This window comes from Rhinolophus sinicus, chromosome 15 (genome assembly GCF_057876585.1).
Source record: "Rhinolophus sinicus isolate RSI-liver-muscle chromosome 15, RSI-T2T, whole genome shotgun sequence".
Classification (NCBI taxonomy): Eukaryota; Metazoa; Chordata; class Mammalia; order Chiroptera; family Rhinolophidae; genus Rhinolophus; species Rhinolophus sinicus.
The window spans coordinates 85,437,793-85,450,960 of NC_142515.1; the positions used below are offsets into that span (position 1 = coordinate 85,437,793).

General features: G+C 49.9%; 1 protein-coding gene, 2 long non-coding RNA genes and 1 pseudogene across 3 annotated transcripts in view; 1 reads left to right on the top strand and 3 right to left on the bottom strand.

The window, feature by feature from the left end:
• TEKTL1 (tektin like 1) lies at nucleotides 1–8,135 on the bottom strand. The gene is made up of 7 exons (XM_019719259.3): nucleotides 6,411–8,135; nucleotides 5,095–5,199; nucleotides 2,658–2,856; nucleotides 2,141–2,307; nucleotides 1,903–1,998; nucleotides 1,698–1,811; nucleotides 1–1,104 (listed from the first exon to the last, which is right to left on the bottom strand). The coding sequence occupies exons 1-7, from the start codon at nucleotides 6,978–6,980 to the stop codon at nucleotides 856–858; spliced, it is 1,500 nt and encodes a 499-aa protein (XP_019574818.2). The 5' UTR covers nucleotides 6,981–8,135; the 3' UTR covers nucleotides 1–855.
• Nucleotides 1–13,168, bottom strand: part of LOC109439069 (olfactory receptor 7C2-like) — a 94,094-nt pseudogene that overhangs the window by 52,301 nt on the left and 28,625 nt on the right.
• On the top strand, nucleotides 933–12,049 carry LOC141572698 (uncharacterized). Its single transcript, XR_012498077.2, has 2 exons — nucleotides 933–1,071; nucleotides 10,574–12,049. It is a non-coding gene; the product is annotated as an uncharacterized LOC141572698 (long non-coding RNA).
• LOC141572700 (uncharacterized) overlaps nucleotides 12,020–13,168 on the bottom strand; it is a 7,850-nt gene continuing 6,701 nt past the window's right edge. The window contains exon 3 of the long non-coding RNA XR_012498079.2: nucleotides 12,020–12,675. This is a non-coding gene — a long non-coding RNA (uncharacterized LOC141572700). The remainder of the gene's footprint in view (nucleotides 12,676–13,168) is intronic.

Consider the following 13,168-nt stretch of genomic DNA (forward strand, 5'->3'; position numbering starts at 1 on the left):
AGGTGGGTGCAGTAGGGTGGGCTTCCTGTAGGAGGTCATACTAGAGCTGCCTCAATAGAATGATGCTGGCTGCACTTGATCTACGCGTGAGGTCCCTGCGAGCAGGGACGAGGTCAGCCTTTATCATTGCTGCACTCTCAGTGCCTGGCTCAGAACCTGGCACTTTGTAAAAGCTCAAAACGAATGAAGGATGCTGTGAATTTTGAAAGAGTAGTCCCCCCACCCCCTAGGTAAATGGAAAAAAGGGCAATGGGACTCAATCCCACTCTCCCACTTGAGCTTCTTGGGGTCCCGGAGAACAAACCTCCACTAGAGAAGGCTACAGGGGAAGCTCCTGTGCGCCCTTGGGTATCTGCTTAACCTCACTGTGCCTCAGTTTCCTCAAGTGGAAAATGGGATATCTCAGTGCATTGAAGATAATGTCTAGGCAGCCACCATACGACAGGCCTTACATGTATGAACTCATCTATCCTTACAAACCTTGAAGTAGGTGCTATTATTCTTCCTATTTTACAAGTGGCGACACGGAGGCCAGAGAGAGGCAGTGACTTGCCCAAGGCCACAAAGCTTGAAATTAGGCCACCCAATTCCCCAGAAATCTGGCACCCAAATCTATCCTGTTAACTTCCAGGTTACACGGCCCATAACGTGTTGTAGGGTAAGTGACTGACATGTAATAGATACCTAATAAATGTAATCTGTTATTTATGAATTATAATTCTGCTAGAGGGCGCTCGGAGGGAGGGTGTGTCAGGGGAGAGGGAGGGCTGTGAGTCTCCGCTCCGAGGGCCCAGCCCGTGCACGCGGGACCAGCGGGCTGGGGCAGCGGGGGTGGGGTTTGGGGGGGTGCGCCTGTCACTCAGGGGTGGCGCTGGACTCGACGCGCGCAGGCGTGCGCGGGTCCCAGTCGTTGACCAGGCCCTGCGCCTGCTGGTAGCGCACGTGCGGGTGCCGCTGGCGGAGGCGCAGGCGCACCACGTCGTAGTCTACGTCCTGCCCGATCTTCTTGCAATTGAGGCTGTAGGCGAGGTTCTTGCGCTTCGCGAGCAGACCCTCCAGGTTCTTTTCCAGGTGCGAGATGTGGCGCTGCAGCTTGTCAGTGCTCTGGAGAGGGGGCGGGGCCGTGCTAGGGGACCCGCGAGCGGGAGCGAGGTCGGGGCTACGTGGGCGGACATAACTGGGTCACGTGTGCGTGTGAAAGGCGCACAGCTGAAGAGGGGGCGGGCCTCGGGTGGGGGGAACACACTTGGGCCAAGTGTGCGTGCAGGAGGGCCCCACCCACGCGAGTGCATAGCTGAGGAGGCGCGAGCCTCGCATGGGATTGGGGGCGAGAAGTGCCTGACAAAGAAGCCGCGGGAGGGCAGGGCCGAGGGCGGGGACGCACTTGGAGAATGAGAGGAGGGCGAGATCACCTGGGCAAAGGGTGCAGGAAGGAGCCTCCTCAGGGCGGGGTTGAGAGAGGAATCTTCTCGTGAGGGAGTGGGGTAGGGTGAGGCAGACAGACAGAGGGGGAGGTGACTTATTTGAGACAGATGCGGTATCGGAGGGCCTCGTCCTGGGCGGCAATTGAGGGAATGGCCAAAGGGGGAGGGGCGGGGCTCTTACTTGGACCAGGTGTGCTTGAGGAAGCAGTCTTATCAGGGCGGGGCCGCGCCTGGGGAGGGTGGGAGACGCGGAACGGGGACAGAGGGGCGTACCTGGGCCAGGCGTTTGGCCTCAGGGAGTTGGGTTCCCACGTGTCTCTGGTGCACGCGAACCAGGGGTCTGTCCAGCTTCTCTCGAGTCTCCAGGTGATTTTTTGACAGAGGACCCTGGCGGAGTGCGGTGTGTGCGGAGCAGTGAGGCCCAGCCGACACGGGCACCCCTGGCCCCACCTCCGCGGACCCTTCTCCCGAATCATACTTTGATGAGGTCGCGAGTGATGTACATCTCGTGGTTGAATTTCGTGCACCGGTGGATAGTTCCTCTCATTAGTCCTAAGGCCATATTCATTCTTTCCTGGGCGAGTGGGGGGGGGTGAACTCAGGGGGATCAGGGTGGCTTCCCGTCCCCTCTCCTCCTGAGTCCCCCTTCTCCGGCCTCGGCACTCTCCCACCCGAGTCCCCAGCCGCTGCCTCCGAGCCGCGCCCGCCGCCCGCACCTTCAGCTCCAAGGTCTCGCGCATCTTTTGGGCCAGCGAGGCGCACACGCGATCGCTTGTCTGCCGCTGTCTCTCCCGGATGTCCTCCGCGTTCTTTGCCATTTCTTGCAAGGTGTCCGTGGACTCCATCAACAGTCGCTTGGCTTCATACAGCTCAATGGCGCACTCTGCGGGAGGCGGGACGCGCCAGGCGCCAAGCCCTCCTTTCCCCCACCCTGGCTTTCTGCATCCCCCTCTCTATTCGCACGAGATGGTGGGCGGTGGGCGAGGGGGCTTTACTGAGGGGTTGGGAGAAAGACCAGGGGAAGGGCTGTTAGTGGGGCGAGTATGAGTAGCGTCGGGGAGTCTCTGGGCAGGAGTGCGCAGGGGAAAGAGCTGATCCAGAAAGTGGGTTTAGCTGGAGGCTGGCTCCAGCCCTCTCATTTGGCCTAGCGGGCAATTCCGCAGGGAGAGGGGTTGCTGGCATGGAAGGGGGGTGGGCACCCACTATAGTGGACCCCTCTCTGTGGGGGCCTACCTGGGGTGTATGTGCCCACAGGGTCTGGAGGCGGCGTTTTCTCGCCCTTAGTTCGCGGGGTGGAGGCTCTGGAGAGGTTCACCCAGGAGTAGCGGCCGGCCTGCCCCAGAACCTTGGTCAGTGGCTGGTTCATTAAATCCACAGCTTGGAGCCTCTCCTTGCAGTAGAAGGCCAGAGTGTCGTGGCAAGTGGCCAGGGTCTGGGGGCAAAGAAGGAGAAAGAGGCAAAGCTGAAGGCAGAAAGTGAGCTGGTAGGTTGGGAGGAGGTGGCTGGAATTGATTTCTCTACTGGAGGCTGCTAAACGTTTCTGCCTCCAACCTGACTCTCTCCAGTTCCTGTTGGGGCTGGAAAGGAGCAACTTCCAAGTCCAAGCTCAGACACCTCACCCTATGTCCAGAAGCCTTCAATGAGTGGAGGGGGAGCAGTAGGAGCTGGTGGTAGCTTCGTGTCCTGGATGTCAGTGGCATAGGTTCTGTGTCTGGCTTTGCCCTGGCACCCCAAGAAAGCTCCGCCCCCATTGATTTCCCCATATGTAAAGTGGAGAGGTAGCACTGGCTGCACCTACTTCTCCATCTTCCTGTGCCATCCCTTTCCTCCTCAAGTTGCATTCAGGGCTTATCCCACCCCATCCCTAGCATTAAGTTCTCCCTTCCTCTTCTCTCATCAGTATTAGGAACCCTCTGTGGTCCTCAGAGTCCCTCCCCCCAATCTATTGCAGCTGAATATATATATATATATAGTGCCAAAACATTTTATACACATAAATCTCCAGGGCCCATCAGCTCCAAGTCATCGCTGTCCTTCAGTCTAGTTGTGGAGGGCGCAGCTCAGCTCCAAGTCTAGTCACCATTTTCAATCTAGTTGTTGGGGGGGTGGTGCAGCCCACTATCCCATGGGGGAATTGGACTAGCAACCCTGTTGTTAAGAGCTCACGCTCTAACTAACTGAGCTATTTGGCCACCCATATACACATTTTCAGAAAGAAAAACTGTATTAAAATTGTAATACTCAGTATATATCTACAACAAAAGATGAACACAAGTCACGTGTGACTTCTGCAATTACAAGAGGTGCTCCAAGTGGTTCCCGTCAACGTCCAGACACTTCTGATTACGGCAAACTACTGCTTGAGCAACATTGACCAAAGTGTCCACTTGTATACATTTTTTGGCACCCCCGTTTATATATATATATGAAGAAGAAAATCCTGCTATTTGTGACAACATGGATGAATCTGGAGGATATTATGCTAAGTGAAATAAACCAGATGCAGAAAGGCAAATACTGCATAACTCACTTATGTATAAGAACGTAATCAATAATGCAAAGATTCTGTAGCGTATCCGATGGACACGTGTCCCATTTGAGAGACCACCTCAGGGATGATGTAGATGCCTGATCTCTGCACTGTACACCTGAAGCGGAACAATAATGAATGCCAACTATAATTTTATATATATATATGTATGTATATATGTATGTATAGGGTTACAGGAAGCGGAGTACAGCATTAGGAATAGAGACAGTGGAAATGTAATGGCTGTGTGTGATGTCAGAGGGATAGTGGATGGGGGAGGGGGAGTTCACACAGTGTGAGGGATTTAAATGATAAACGTCTAAGTATTGCTTTGTCTTGTGCACGTGAAACCAATAAAATTAAAAAAAAAAAATAGTCAAACTCATAGAAGCAGAGAGTAGAATGATGATTGCCAGGGCCTGGGGGGTAGGAGAAATGGGGAGATGTTGGTTAAGGGGTACAAAGTTTCAGTTATGCAAGATGAGTACATTCTGATCTAATGTACAACAACGTGACTATAGTTAACATACTGTATTTTATAATTGAAATTTGCTAAGGGGGTGGATCTTAAGTGTTCTCACCACACACACACAAAGGTAACTACTCGTATGTGAGGTGATGGATATATTAATTACGTTGACTATTGATTGTGATTATTTCACAATGTATACATATATCAAGTTGTACATTTTAAATATACACACACACAATTTTAAATTGTTAATTATACCTCACTAATGCTGGAAAAAAATGAAAGACACCTGACCTGGAATCACAGCCCTACCACGGGCTAGTCCTTGCCCTGTGGGAGGCCATCTCTTTCTGAGCCTCGAATTCCCAGTCTCCAATAGGGGACCACAATTTCTATTTCACAGGAGTGTTTTAAGGAGCTAACTCAATGACTGCACAGGGCTTGGCACAGAGGGGGTGTTCGTGGTTATTCTGAGGCCCAGCTCCACCACTCAGAGCCCCAGTTTTTCCATTTCACAAACGGAAATATGGTGAATATCATCAGGGTGGGTGGGTGAGTGGGTTGAGATGTTTGCTGTTGCTACAGTCTCCAATGTCAGAGTGGTTCATCCCCTGGGCAGCCAAGGGTCCTCCTCCCTCCCCTTTCACTCCGTCCTGGGTATTCCCGACCTTGAGCATGGCCTCTGACTTTTCCATGTCTTGCTCCATCTTCCTTTTCATGTTCTTTAACTCCTCTTTCTCCCAGGTAAGCATACTGTCAGCTTTGTCAGGGACCTGGAAAACAAAGAGATACACCCTCAGGAGAGGGCTGGCAGGAGAGTTCTCCTTCCGGGGTGGTAGAGGTTTTGCCAACCTCATAAACCCTGGGTTTGGAGAATGGAGTTGGGGCACTCCCACCCTGTGGAGGGGGTCTCACTCTCTGAGAAAGCTTTATCCTTTCAGGGGGCTCACTTACTAGCTAGAGAGTGAGGCTGTGGCTTCTCCCTTTTACAGGTAGGAGTCCAGCGAGCTGGGATGGAAGTTACTTCACTGTAGGGGAAGGTTTCTCTCGGGCTGGAAGTCCCCCTTCATTGGTGGCCGTCTTATCCCCACCTCCCTGGCTAGATGTGCAGGGATCTAACATAGCGATGATGAGGGTTTGCATTTTGGGGGTCTTACTCTCTGATTTGGGGCCTAGAACTAGAAATCTCATGCGGTGAGTGGGCTCTCATCCCTCCCCAGGAAGACTGGAATGTTCCCCCATTTGGAGTGGGGGTCTAGGGTTTCACTTTTGGGGGACGATTTCACAGGACTGGGACTAGGGGTGTCACTCTTTCTCCCTGGCTGGGGGCTTAACTCCTGGACATAGGCACAGGGAGTCTGAAGGTCTCAACCTGTAGGCAAGACCTGTTCCTTTCTCTTCCCATGCGTCCTGGGGGAGGGGATCTCACTCCCTGAGGTTGAGAGGAGGCTTGCTTTTTGTGTTTTGTGTGTGTGTGTGTGTGTGTGTGTGTGTGTGTGTGTGTGTTTTAAAACATTTTGAGGAGGGTTTCAGGGGTTGGAACCAGGACATCGCCTACTCTTCCTAACTGGGTATTTCTCACTGGGTTTGGTTATTGAGGGTCCCATGCCCACAGGAGGGTCTCACCCTGTGGGCCTGGAGGCTGCCTGGGTGATTGCATGCCTGCGCTGGGAGTTGTGAGTGTTACTCTTTGGGAAGAATTTCATCTAGTTTGATTCTGGGGTCCCATCTACTCTCCCTGGCTGGGGGGACTCGGAAGTATCCACCCTGGGGCAAGGGGGCTGAGGATCTCGTCCCCGCAGTGTGGGGGGTCTCCCTCTCTGGGGCTGGTCACCGAGGCACCTCATCGGTGGGGTGTCCTCATCTTCTTGTGCCCTTTCTGGAACTGGGGCCTGGCAGGGTGTTCTCTCTACAGGGTGGGTTTTTTCCCCAGGCTGAGTGAAGGCCTCCGTCTTGACGACCAGACTTGGGGGAGTGGTCCCACCTTCTCAGATTTGGGTCGGTAGCCCCGAAGCTTGACGCTCTGCTGGTTGATCAGCAGGCCCTTTCGCACCTCGCTGAGCCTGTAGTCCGTAGCCTCTCGCTGGCGCTGCAGCCGGCGCAGTTGCCCATTGATTTGCTGCTGCGCGTGGGCCAGGCGGGCGGCGGTAAGGCGCGCCCCACGCGCGTGTGTGTGCACCAACTCGGCTGTCTGCAGGGCAAGCACGTCGCGGTTCAGGGGCAGTGGCAGGCGTGCGTGCCAGACAGGCGGCTTCATCTTGCTCTTCCACAGCGTGACACCCTCGCCAGGTGGCGGCTTCTCCAACGTACCCCCGCCTTTGAGCATCTCCACGCAGAAGCGCCAGGGCTGGATGTAGGCGGCCCGGCGGAGGTGGTGCGCCATGTGTGGATCCAGCACACTGTCCTTTGGTTGCCACATGGTCACGGCCTCCTGCGCGCAGCGCGCAGTCACCTGGCGCGCCTTCTGAATCTTGGCCCGGGCCTCCTGGTGCCACGCTGCAGCCCCGACGCGCGTGTCCTGGCTGTGCTCAACCGCCGGTATCAACACCGGCATGGTCCCGGCTTGGTGCCCCGGCCTGGCTCGGGTCCTCCAGGAGAAGAGGCAGGGTCCCACAACCACACGCACCTCCTTCCAGGCCTGAAGAATGAGTGAAACAATGGGCCCATCACCATGACAACGGTGGCAAGAGCGCAGAGTTCCAGAGGTGGGGGAGGGGAAAGGCGACAGGGAGGGATTAGATGGGGTCTTTGGAGCTCTGTAGAGGTGGCTTGGAATCACGGCTCCTTGAGAAAGCTGACCTCATCAAACCCACCTCTCACTGTTGCTTCTTCCCCTCCAGCAACGCGGACCTTCTTCTAGAACGCTAAGCAGTTTTCCCACTTCAAAATTTTGGATTTGTTGTTTCTTCTTCGTGGCATACTCCTTTCCACGTTGTTCCCATGGCTGGCTCCTTTTCAGTCTTCACACCCCAGCTTATATATCACCATCTTGAAAGGGTCTTTCCTTAGCGTTATATCTAAGCCCCACTTTCTCCCACCACTCAGGATTTTTAGTGCAAGAAACAGAAAAGATGACTTGACAGTCAGAACTATGGCCCCAAACTGCAGACATGTGATGGCCCTTGAGAACAACGTGGCTATTTCTGCAGAACTCTCAGCTGCATCTGCTTTCCCTGGAAATGTCACTGCTACTGCAGCAACTGAGTTAGCTCTCCGTGGTCCCTGCTTCTTTGTCTCCTTAGTCCCCAGCGTCTAAGGTGGCTGCATCCAATAATTGGCTGAGTCTGTGTCGCCTGGCCATGCTCCAGCTGCAAAGGAAGAGGGTAAAGTGAGTCATGTCTGAACTTTCCGCTTCGATGGTGTAAGAAAGACTTTGTTTCCCACTGAGACTCATATGATGGGGAATTCCTCCAACATAGGAAGCAGGTCAGAGTCTGGGGAAGAAAACAGGATACTGCCCTTCCTCCCTCTCCCATAAATCTCCATCATATCACCTTATTTCCTTTCTGTCTCTACTTGGGCACTTAGTAGGTGCCTCAAACCATGGTCAAGATTCTGGAGCTGGACAACATGGGTTTGAATTATGATTCTGACACTTGCGATCTGTGTGATCTTGGAAAAGTCACTTGACTTGTCTGTGCTTCCGTTTCCTCACCCATCAGCTAGGATTATAGGATTGGGGCGTGGATGAAATGAGTTAACATGAGTAAAGAGCTTACATCGTAGCTGACATAGAGTAAGCACTACGCAAGTGTTTACTTTTCATTTTTATTAATTGAATGAATAGATAAGTGAGCTTTTCTAATACTAGGAGACGTAGAGAGGGTTTTACAAAGAACCAGGGAGACAGCTCACTTGGGGCAGCATTCTGGACTCAACCGTCCACCTCTGCTTTGTTCATTTAGTGCTTCCATTTTCCCAGTCAGAGGATTTCACTGGCTTGGTTTGCTGCCTAATGTCTGGGGCACCTCTAGTGGGTAGCGTTTGTGCCAAACTGCTTTGTGTTCTTGTGTCAGACCTACACACGTGGGATTTTTGTTCCAACATAGGTCTTTGGTGGAATTCATTAGGGCTATGGGTGGAGGTGTGGTCTGTTCCATTCTGGCTTTTAATTGATTCAACTTATTCATGCCAACACACTCCTAGTATATACCACCATTGTCCGAGTATTGAAATCGGTACATACAACTGCCCATTTCTCAGTCTACCAACGTCTCCTCATTTTTATCTCCTAACCCAATTGACTGTATCGACTTTTAAAACTCACTTCCAATTCCTGGCTTTGAGGGCCCATTTTGGACATTTTTTTCTCTAGCCTGACCCATATACCTGGGTTTGAGGAATAGATGAACCGTCTTCTGCTCTGCTTTCAAAGCCTGCTGGTCACAGCCTGGTTTGGCAGGTTTGTGTCCTCCCCAAATTCATATTAAATCCTAATGCCCAATGTACTTGGGGCCTTTGGGAGGTGATTAGGTCATGAGAGTGGAAACCTCACAAATGGGTTTAGCACCCTTATAAAAGAGACCCCAGAGAGCCCCCCGCCCCTTCTACCATGTGAGGACAGTTGGGAAGGTGGCCATCTATGAACCAGGTGACTGAGTCTGCTGGCGCCTTGATCTTGCACTTCCCAGCCTCCAGATCTGTGAGAATTAAATTTCTGTTGTTTATACGCCACCAATCTGTGGTATTGTCCTATAGCAGTCCAAACAGACTAAAACAGCAAGGTGCCTAGAAGAAACCGTAGTAGGGCTGGAATTAACTCTCAGTCTCCAAGAGATTTAATTAACTGCATGTGGCTGAACAGAAATGATGCTCCAAAAATGCTACAGAAACATTTATATACGTAAGCCAAGTGTGGGAAAATTTTTCACTACTCCTCAAATTCAAATACCTCTTTTAAGCTAATAAGTAAGCCTGTTTTTATGCTATGAAAGTAATGTATGCACATTGGATAAAGCACAGAAAAATATAATGAAGAGAGAATCATCTGTAATTTTGTCACCCAGAGATGTTCATTCTGAACATGGTTTGATTTCACCGTAGCCATTTCCCTATCCTCTCCTCATATATATATTTATAGTTACACACATCTCCCTCCTCCCAGTATGCTGAAGCTCAAATATTTCAACTCAGGCCAATGGGGAATAATATTTGTGAAATTAGCTCTCTGATTTTTATAATGAAGTTTGCTTTACATAAATTCCTTTCTGTAGCCAGCCATCTTTGCTGGGACCACCTGTTCCATATAATGAGTATTACAAAACGGGGAGCAGAATTCTGCCCTTGGATTAAATAGCGTGAAATTGCAGGATGTATGAGGAAGAAAAACCTTCCAAAACGTCTACGTTTTCTTTCCTTTTTTCCTTTGGTATTGCATGTTAATGCCCTTCACATTGAAATCTTGGCAGGTAATTATCAGAGACCCCTTTTCAGGTTCCCTGATGTCTTCCCTTCTGGGGCACCAGGTCCTACTTTTAGTAGGTGCCCCCCTTTCTCTTGGAGATAATCACATCAATTGGTCTCTTGTTCCAGGGGGATATGACCTAGAATTAGTTTTGTCTTTGAGAAATGAGGTCACTTTCCTGGGGGAGGTGTCAGGAGACAGTGGGAAGCCCCAGGCTGGGAGAGGAGGTTCTTCCTGGCTTTTCCTGGTCACCTCTCACAAAGGTGGTGACCCTAATGGCTGGTGAGGGATAAGGACTGGTCTGTATGGCTCCAGTCCTCATCAGTCCCCAAAAATGGTTCAGGCAAAGGTTATTTATGTCTTCCTGCAAGTGACAAATTCCATAGTTTCTTTTCCGTCTCATTCAACTTGACCTCTAGGTAGAATTTGAAATTGTTGCCCACCCGAAACTTCAGTCTCCTTCCCTGTGCTCTTTCACACTTTTCCCTTTTGACTCTAGTCTTGATCCTTCACTGGCTGTTGTTTGCCGTCCGCTGCCTCAAATATCATCAGGTGAGTTAGGCAGCCTTGAAGATGGCCCCCAGGGGTCCCTGTCTCCTGGTCTCCATGCCCTGTGCAATCCCCTCCCTTTGCATGTGGGCTGGACCCACTGCTAATCAATAGAGTACGACAAAAATCAAAGGACGCCACTTCTGAGTGTAGGTTATAATAGCTCATGCTTTCTGTCTTCCTCACTCTTTCAGACATGAAGAGGCCCATGTGGCAAGGAATCGATGGAGCCTCTGGTCATCAGCCAGCAAGTCCCATATTCCATGAGGGAAAACAAAAGTCCCGTGAGGAACTGGATCCAACCAACCACCACACGAGTGAGCTTGGAACACATCCTTCTCCAGTTCAGCCTTCAGATTAGCTAGCGGCCCCGCCTGACATCTTGTCTGCAGCCTGGTGAGAGACCCTGAGCCAGAGGACCCAGCTAAGCAACGACCTGATTCCTGCCCTACAGGAACCTGTGTAATAAATGTGTTGTTTTAAGCGGGTCAGTTTTTGATAGCTTGTTATGCAGCAGTAGCTAACTAATGCATCAGGTTTCTGTTTTCCATTCATTTCTCATTCCTTCCCTTCTCCCTGGAAAAGCTCATCCACATTAGTGGATCTGGGTATTACGTGTTAGACTAGGAAACCCTGCACCCATTAGCACTCACTCTCCACCCCCTCTTCCCTCCAGCCCCTGGCAATCACTAATCTGCTTTCTGTCTTTATGGATTTAACCTATTCTGAGTATTTCATATTAGTATAAATGCAGGCTGAATTTTGGAGGAAAGTCAACTTATCCCCTCATCTTTGACTCTCTTCTTCTTTTCTCCCCTGAAATTCTGCGTGTGGTTTTAAACACTTCACTTGCATATCAGGCCACTCTGTTAATAAGGAGGAGGGTGTTTTGGAGAAGGGGGACCTAGCCTTTCTTTCACCCCTCCCCTGCTCCCTCTGGGGCCCTGGGAATGATGGGGAACCTGCCATCTGATAATGAGGCCCCCCTCTCCCTTAATGACTCTGGGGGCAGCGGGGATGCCGCAGGCCAGCTCTGCCCTAATTAATTACTAGGGAGCGCTCGCCACAGAGGAGTTAGCCTCGATTCCTCCACCTCAGGCTCCTCTTGGCTCAGCGCCGGCTCAAGCCCCACCCACGGCCAGGGCGGTCATCGGGGACAGCCTGGGGACGCTCCATCTGGGCTCGCCTGCCCTGTCAGTGCTGAGGTCAGAGCTGGAGCCGCTGGTCAGAGTGGACCCGGGGTAGCCTCAAACTCTAGCTCAATAATATGCGCTACAACTTAACCTCTTTGAGGCCCTTTTACATCTGTACAAGGGAGCCAGTGGCCTTTCTTTTATTGAAAGAATGAGAGAGAGACTCACATGGCCAGGGTGAGGGTGAGAGTAGGGCATTCACTTAGGGTGCAAAATGTAAGGGTGCACCAAAAAACTCTGTAATTAAAATAAATAATATTGGAATATTATTATTGAAATATTACTGGACTATTAATTTTGAGAGGTGATGGCTGTGTTTATGGCCTTGATGGTGGTGATGTTTTTGCAGATGTATACTGATTCCGAAACTCATTGAGTTGTATACATTAAATATGTTCTGCTTTCTACAGGCCAATTATGAGGTGTGATCATAAAATATGCTAAATGTTTCAATTAAAAAAATTTATTACAGTAAAAGACATGTTGCCATTAATCCCCCTCAGAACACTTCCCCTCACTTCGAACACACTTATTCCATTGTTCTTGCCACTTTCTGAAGCAGTTCTGGACGTCCTCTTTCATGCATGTCTTTAGTTGTGCTGTCGTGGCTGCCTCGATGTCCTGAATGGATTCAAAACGTTTACCTTTCATGGTCACGTTGACTTTGGGGAAGAGCTAGAAAGTCACATCGTGCCAGATCCAGTGAAAAAGGTGGATGAGGAGACACTCATGTTTTTATTTGACAGAAATTGCCATTCTAGAAGTGATGTGTGACACAGAGCCTTTCTGTTGTGATCAAAAAATACGGTGAATGCTGCTTCTGAGTCCCATCCAACGGAAAGGCAGGATCTTCAATACGGGAAGCGGCATGTGGAACCTTCGTAACATTGTTTGGTGCAATGAGTCAGGTGTGAGCTACAGTTGAGAGAAGGTGTGTTTCAAAGTGTGCCATAAATCATCCTCCATCATGACAACGCTCTGTGTTACACATTGCTTCTGGTATACAGCAATTTTTGTATTTTTTTTCTTTATGAGTCATTCTTTGGAGATATATGAGTAGTTACATTATCATTTCCTCATTAAGAGGTAATAAAGATATTCTCCTGTAAAAAAATAATATTCCAATGTCAGTAATTAAAAAAACCCCCACAAAATCTATGCAAAAATACATGGTGAGCTAAATATCAAAATGTTAAAGACAGAATCAGTGAGCTCTGAGCCAAGTTATATGGCAGACTGAACAAAAGGAAAATCAAGAATTCTGATCCTGTTTTTTTTCAAATGTTGATTTTTTTAAATTGTGCATTTTTTTGCATTCATCTTGGATATTGAATAATGAAATGTGTTAATACTTGGAAGATTTGTGTAATTCAGTGAACTAACATTTTTCAAATGACTAGTGCATCATATTTCAAAATCATGCATGGGTAAAGATGCACTCAATGGATTTTAATGTTAATAGAGTACAAAAAGTTCACTGACAGTTTCAGATCCCACACTGCAACTATCTTTTAGGAAACTAAAATGTGTCAAATTTTGGTGTAGTCTCAAAGAATAGCCACAATTACCTGAAAAGCAGGTTAAAATATTCTTGCC

Bases quoted from the DNA above. Each gene is read 5' to 3' on its own strand.
- TEKTL1 (XM_019719259.3), bottom strand. From the start codon at position 6,980: ATGCCGGTGTTGATACCGGCGGTTGAGCACAGCCAGGACACGCGCGTC. The intron at 2,857-5,094 runs GTCGGGAATACC...CTTTGCCCCCAG, and splicing joins AGTCAGAGGCCATGCTCAAG to ACCCTGGCCACTTGCCACGA. The intron at 2,308-2,657 runs GTAGGCCCCCAC...CGCCTCCCGCAG, and splicing joins TGTGGGCACATACACCCCAG to AGTGCGCCATTGAGCTGTAT.